The following is a 7500-nucleotide window of genomic DNA, read 5'->3' on the forward strand; positions in this document are numbered from 1 at the left end:
TCACACCAGGGCCTCGGCCCAGTAGCCGCACGGTCGACTCCGCTGACCCCTTCTCCGTCTGTGTGTGTGGCACCATGTTGGATCTGTTTCTGATGTCTCGCTGAGCAAAATGTTGAATCTGCGGAGAAATAGAGAGGGGAGAGGAGAGAAAAAAAAAAGAAGTAACTTCATAAGCGAGTTCCCCAAATGACAAAATGTTATGTTTGTCGGTATAGGTTGTCAATAGGACAACACATCGTCAAGAGTCTCACTCCAGGATTTGCATAGGTCCTCGTCAATAAGAAACACACATCGATACGACATGAGAGTTTTCTCAATCAATGCTCCTGCAGGAATGCGGGGATCAATGATCTGAGGAGTGAGAAACGGGTGCAATCAATGGAGCACTAGTTTCATCTGGCAGTTCCCGCAGACAGCTGCTGCCACGTACACTTAACCTGCTGAACCCATTCCTGCTTATCTACTTCTTATAGTATCTACTGCTTAAATACTTCTTATAGTAATTGTGTGTGCGTGTGTGTGTGTGTGTGTGTGTGTGTGTGTGTGTGTGTGTGTTTGATAAGAGTATAAGTTTGTGCATGGTGTGTGGATCTTTTTTACTGTCTATTTGTGTGTGTATGTGTGTCTGTATACTGTATGTGTGTGTGTGTGTGTGTGTGTGTGTGTGTCCATGTGACTGTAACACAATGACTCTTCTGTAACACTTCCTCTGTTGAGCGCAGACCCTCACATCTGATTAACACTAATGTTTTGGTTGGGGTGGAAGGGAAGGAGGATTAAAACGATAGCGTGGCTTTTGTTTAGCACATCGGAGGTCCCCCCTCGAGACTTCATTAGAGATGTCAGTAATAGGCCCCCGTGTGTTGAGCATATCTAGTGTCTATTGCCATGTCACACACAATCAGTGGATATCTAAAGCAAACCATGCTGTAATCTCTTAACTCAGGCAACAGCGTGGCCTGTCAGCCTCAGTGTTATCATTAGGCAATAGGAACGAGCATTAAGCCACTGGTGGTTAGGAATAACTCGGGGGAACTGGCAGGATGCACACAGTTAGGTTAAAACTTCACGCTGCTTAGGGAATGAGGGGAAGTTTATACACCTTATGTATTCACATAATCTAAATGATAAATACATAACTATTCCTTCATTTTACAATAGCTAGGAGTATTTGCTTGTATGGATTAATGCATGTTAATTAATTAATGTGTGTGTGTGTGTGTGTGTGTGTGTGTGTGTGTGTGTGTGTGTGTGTGTATGTGTGCATCTGTGAGAGAGTATGTGTGTGTGTGTGTGTGTGTGTATCTGCCATTGGATGTGTGTGTGTGTGTGTGTGTGTGTGTGTGTGTGTGTGTGTGTGTGTGTGTGTGTGCGTATGCGTGTGCGTGTGCGTGTACGTGTGCGTGTGCGTGTGCATGTGTGTTTTTTTCACAGCATTGTATCACAGCGCTACAGCAGACTAGCCAACAGTGACGTCCCACCGACAGACTCGGAGGCCTGTTCTTTGTCTGAGTGGACGAACGAGTCGTGTGCTGGAGGAGAGGGGGGGGGGAGAGGCCAGAACCTGCGCTGGGTTTTGTGTCCGGAGAGTAATTGGCTATCAGAAATATGTCTGCAGCGCCCTGCTGAAAGGATGGCTCACCCCATCTGTCCCGGATAAGGAGAGGAGGTGGGTGGAAGAATATGCAGGAGACAATGAAAGCCTGCATGGAGGAGGAATGAAAAGTTGAGGAGAGAGAAAGAGAGATAGAGAGGAGAAAGAGAGGAAAAAATGCATACCGGTACTTAGAATGCAAATTAAGGTTTTGCATTCACATATGGTACGTCACATATTTTAGGTATTAAAAGAATGTCTGTGAATAGCAGTATGTGTGTGTGTGTGACCAAGGTTTCTAAACAACAACCAAAGGTTACTTACAGACTACACCCACTCGGTGTAGTTCCTTTCTTACACACACACACACACACACACACACACACACACACACACACACACACACACACACACACACACACACACACACACAATCTTCAACCAGACTGTAAAATCAGATGGGCAGACAGGCAAGTGGGGATGTCTGTAAAAGGAAGGGATACTTTCACAGGTCCTTCTCCTCACATGGGATGTAATTGGCCCGTCTGTCTGACTGGACATGGTGCAAACATGACAAAATTGCCTCTCTCTCTCTGTCTCTGTTTCTCTCTCTCCCTCTCTCTCTATCTATCTATCTCTCTTTCCACACCGTCTGTCTCCTCTGTCTCTCTGTGCATATATCCATGGGTGTATAAAAGTAGAAACGCATAATCGTATACATTGTCCAACATTACAGAACAATCATGCTTAAATCCAATTCAGCTGGAGAGAACAAAAAAGAAAAACAGGTAGAGAGAAAGAGAGAAGAGAATACTAAGGAGGGAGAGAGAGAGACAGAGAGAAAGATAGATGGAAGCAGGAATACCAGGGCGAGAGATAGAGAGAGTGAAAGATAATGAGACAAAGCGAGAGAGGAATTCCTTGTGCATTGCCAGTTTTAGCCCTCGGTTCACTGTAAAACAATTGCCCTTGTCTGTGCTCGCTTGCCTGACTGCCTGGCTGGCTTCGGAGTCTAAGCCGGCCACTGTTTAGCACCCGGGCCCCTCCATTAGTGCTAATGCCCTGCTGCCAAGCTGCCCTCCGACACAAGGGAGCCATTTTGTTAGCATAATCGGCTAACAAGGCTCTCCCTCTCCTGGCAGGATAATGGGGGCTAAACAGGACCTTTGTCACCGGCTCACCGCCTGGCACTGTTTGGCAAATTGAGAGATTAAATGTTGGATGGCATTTGCTAATTATAGCTTGTTGGGGGCATTGATTTAGTAAACAGTGACAACTATATTTGGAGCGCGCTGTGAGGGAAAGGTCAAGCATCAAGAAAGAAAGAAAGAAGGAAAGAGAGAGAGAGAGAAAGAGAGAAAAGAGAAAGATAAGATGCCAACAAGTGAGCAAGCTCTATCCCACACACAGCCAATTGTCATGGTCCATTTGTTAAGCAAGGCATACCAAAAACACCATCTTGTGTTTGACTGGTTTTCGGGGTGCCGGGTTACGAAACCCAACAGCTACATTGTGTTCGACCCAGAATAACCTGCGGTGCGCCATGATGATTTGTCCGTAAAGGGGGCCATTTCCTCTTCATCGGTCATGCCTGTTATTGGCTGGTTAATGGGTGACCCATATGGTCACAGCGAAGGCCAGGCGGTCATTGGTCTCTCAGACAAAGTGCACACACTGGTGGGATCCAGCAAATGATTTTACGGCCAGCTGTAAAACTCTCCAAGTGATTTAAATAGCTTGTTAAGAGAGACAATGGGTGAGGTGAGGAGTAGGGATGAAGAAAGGGATGAGAGAGAGGAGAGAGGAAAAGGGGAGATGAAGAGAAGGAGAGAGAGAATAGGTCATTCAGTGGATGCTAACGTAAGAGCATAGACTGTCCTAGGGCAGTTAGTGTGGAATAGAGGGTGAAAGGGGAAGAGAAGACTGTCCTAGGGCAGTTGGGGTAGAATAGAGGGTGAAAGGGGAAGAGAAGACTGTCCTAGGGAAGTTGGTGTGGAATAGAGGGTGAAAGGGGAAGAGAAGACTGTCCTAGGGCAGTTGGGGTAGAATAGAGGGTGAAAGGGGAAGAGAAGACTGTCCTAGGGCAGTTGGTGTGGAATAGAGGGTGAAAGGGTGCCATGGGGAGATTACAGAGAAGATATCAGGTAAAAGTGATTACCTGATACCTATCAGCTTTTTACAACACAATGCCTGCTAAGAGAGAGGGAGTAAACATGGTGCAGACAAAAGATATTGTCTGCTTGTCTGAGCTAATGTGTGTGTGTGTGTGTATATTTGTGTGTGTGTGTGTGTGTGTGTGTCAGCTGGCCATGCGGTTCAACAGGAAGTGTGTGTTGGTGGTGTGCTGAGGATGTGTTACAGTCTGATGGGTCCCCCCCGCCCCCTCAGTCCCTCATTAAAACCATTCCCCTGTTCTCTGGTCTCTGTGTGATGCGCCTCTCCTCACCTCCACGCTTCCCCAGCTCATCTCCTTTATTCCCATCAAATCCACACAGAGGGACACAAAACACACTCTCTCACACACACACACACACACACACACACACACACACACACACACACACGCACACACACACACACACACACACACACACACACACACACACACACACGCGCGCGTGCGCGCACACATACACACACACACGCGCGCCCGCGCACACATACACACAGACACCGATACATACGCACACACACACACACACACAGAAACACAGACAGACATGCACATATGCAAGCACCCACGCATACAGAGACAGAGACACAGACACCGACACACACACACACACACACACACACACACACACACACACACACACGTACACACACACATACACATACGCACATACACACATACACACACACACGCACACGCACACGCACACGCACACGCACACGCACACAATGTACACAACGCACACAACACACACACTTCTCCTCCTCACTTTCCTCTCTCTGCCTCACTCTGCCTCTCTTTTTAGTTTCTATCATGAGCTCTCTTTTTAGTGTGTTTTAAAGTATTCAAGTTAAAAAGCCTAAATGTTAAAATTAATCTTTCTTTACTTCTTTTGTCAAATAATTCCCTGCTATATCATCGTCATTACCTTCAATACATTTAGAGAAAATGCTTGTTTACTCCTTTTGTTTTCCTCTTCCTATTTCTTCTTCCTGCATATATACATCTACACATCTTTAATAGTTATTTTATGGTCTTTACCATCAACGTTCATGTTAAAACTTTGGAAAGAAAAAAAGGATTTAAATCCTGTTTTCTCCTGTGTGTGTGAGTGTGTGTGTGTGTGTGTGTGTGTGTGTGTGTGTGTGTGTGAGTGTGTGTGTGTGTGTGTGTGTGTGTGTGTGTGTGTGTGTGTGTCTTTCTGTCTCCCTCTCTCTGTGCACATCTATGTATCTCTTTTCAAGGATACTTTAAGGATTTTATCAACAGTTTTCAGATAACACTGGCACATTGCTCTTCCAGTTCCTCCTTCATTCTCATCACTCTCATTCCTTTTCTCTCTTTGTACATCGAGGTGCCTCTGTCTGTCAAGGGTCCTTTGAGGTCTTCACCATCACAGTAAGCAGCCTCTCTGGGGTCTTTTCTCTGCTAATTCTCCTCTGTGTCCTCCCCATTCTCTTCACATGAAGAGGAGAAAGAATTAGGTACTTGTTTCTTCCGCTCTCTCTCTCTCTTTCTCCGTCTCTTTCCATCATTCTCTTTTTTTCTTTTCTCTGTCTGTGTCTGAACAAGTGGGTCTCTCTTTCAAGGGTCCTTTAAGGTCTTTACCGTCCAACCTCATTTAAGAAGCAGCCTTTTCTTTTGCTCTTTTCTAGCCTCTAATTCTCCATTGCTGCTCGGCCCCTTGTACAACCTCCTACGGAGCCTCAGACAAGAGGCCAGCGAGCGGCTCTCTCGGCCCAGGATGTGAGCCACTGAGCTGGGATAATAACTGGGCCTAAGCCCCTAGAGCTCCTGGAGCTGGGTCAGAGGAAAAACAGGGGCTTCTAAGCGGTCCACTCTCTGGCTCACAGACTTTTCCTCAAAGGAGCACCGGGGCCAAGAAGTGATGCAATCTCACCTCAGAACACTGTCATATGGTGTGGCTGACTGCATAACACACTCCACCGGTCTCTTGAGTGGAGGCTATGCGCTGTGCTAGCTGCATGTGGAGAAAAGGTCACAGAGCTCATGCTACTTTATGGTGTACATCAAAATTAAAAGGAGTTATTTATTTTTATGAATTGTGTTACACAACATAACAACAATTAGATAGCACTCTTTTGTGTGTGTGGGGGGGGTCCAGCTTGAAGATTGAAGGGTTATTTGTTAAATACTTTAGAGGTTAGGCATTTATTTTATGTATCTAGAGAAAAGGGAAGTTTTGAATAATGTATATGGGTATAACCACATTCTAAATCATGACACTGTGAACTAATCCAGTGCAGTTATTTCAACACCATATTTTATGCCTCGGGGAAATCATCACATGTATGGTTATTGCAGTCTAGACCAGGGAGGGAACTGACTTCACCACATAGACAAACACACACATTATCTCACACACACACACACACACACAAGCACACATGTCTGCACTGCGGTGGGCCTCATCCTCACATCATTCATGCACCTGAGAAGCCAGACAGTCTTGATGCACACACACACACACACACACACACACTCAGAGAGAGAAAGAGAGAAACTTGAAAAAAGCAGCCCTCCTGAACACTGTTCATTCAAATGTGTTGACTATAATCCTGTTTGTGGAAGCATGCCAAGGTAAGTGAATGTGTATGCATGTGAGAGAGAGAAGAGAGAGAGAGAAATAGATAGAAAGGGAGAGAGAGAGGAGAGAGAGAGAAAAACCATCCCTCTTCTGATGTCTGCCACATTCCACAAGTCTCCTGAAGTCCAAGTAGATGTGGGTCCAGACCGTGACAATGGGCACAATCTAGAAACAGCTAAAATACTGTGTGTGTGTGTGTGTGTGTGTGTGTGTGTGTGTGTGTGTGTGTGTGTGTGTGTGTGTGTGTGTGTGTGTGTGTGTGTGTGTGTGTGTGTGTGTGTGTGGTGTGTGTGTGTGTGTGTGTGTGTGTGTGTGTGTGTGTGTGTGTGTGTGTGAGTGTGAGTGTGAGTGTGAGTGTGAGTGTGTGTGAGTGTGTGTGTGTGTGTGTGTGTGTGTGTGTGTGTGTGTGTGTGAGTGTGTGTGTGTACGTCAGAGCTGTCAGGCTATTCAGATGGACATGACAGAGTCTCTTCTTTCCCTTAGTTGTCAAATGCTTCCGTCAAAGAAGCCCCCCCCCCTCCCCCCACTCCATCTTTGTCTCGGGTGGAGAGGAGAGGTCTCCAACCACCAAGAGACTCCTGGGAACTCGGCCGACTCAATGTCACCTCTGATTGGTCAAGGGTGAGCGGCGCCTGACCCTGCAGCGACCCCCTCTCCAGCTGCTGATTGGCCCAGGCCGGCGAAGCCTCACTTCAGCGGCGAACCCTTGCTCGCACGGAACACTGCATTAAGGGCCGCCACTCTCCGCTAGCTAATCCTCGAGATTCCCGAGAGAGATGGAGAGAAAGAGAACCGAAGACAAGGTGAGATGGAAAGATGGAGAAAGGGAGACAGGGAGAGAGGGAACGAGCCTCGGTGGTGAACTGAAGGGTCCATCTTTAACTCCTGATTAAGTGCAGAGTATCTTAAGAGTGACTCCTTTAGAGAGAGAGAGAGAGAGAGAGAGAGAGAGAGAGAGAGAGGGGGCAAGTAAGAGAGAGAGAGAGAGAGAGAGAGAGAGAGAAGAGTTTTGGTGATAGTTGGCACTCCAACTCCATGGGTAAAGCATGCCTGTCACTCTTGGTGCTTTCCCACTAACTGGCGATTTCAGCAATCAGATCCCTGTCATTAGACATTAGGACCGTC

At 46.6% G+C, this 7500-nt stretch overlaps 1 protein-coding gene across 2 annotated transcripts in view; it reads right to left on the reverse strand.

Annotated features, from left to right (window-relative positions):
* Positions 1–7500, reverse strand: part of tfec (transcription factor EC) — a 57849-nt gene that overhangs the window by 46440 nt on the left and 3909 nt on the right. For both annotated transcript variants that reach the window (XM_076297331.1, XM_076297332.1), the window contains exon 2: positions 1–118. This exon is cut by the window's left edge and continues 158 nt beyond it. In XM_076297331.1, the coding sequence (XP_076153446.1) occupies positions 1–118 (118 nt within the window). The remainder of the gene's footprint in view (positions 119–7500) is intronic.

Source organism: Alosa pseudoharengus, unplaced genomic scaffold (assembly GCF_046254945.1).
Source record: "Alosa pseudoharengus isolate Yale_2024_CS ecotype anadromous, Long Island Sound unplaced genomic scaffold, YU_APseudo_1.1 YU_APseudo_1.1_scf_20, whole genome shotgun sequence".
NCBI classification, from domain to species: Eukaryota; Metazoa; Chordata; class Actinopteri; order Clupeiformes; family Clupeidae; genus Alosa; species Alosa pseudoharengus.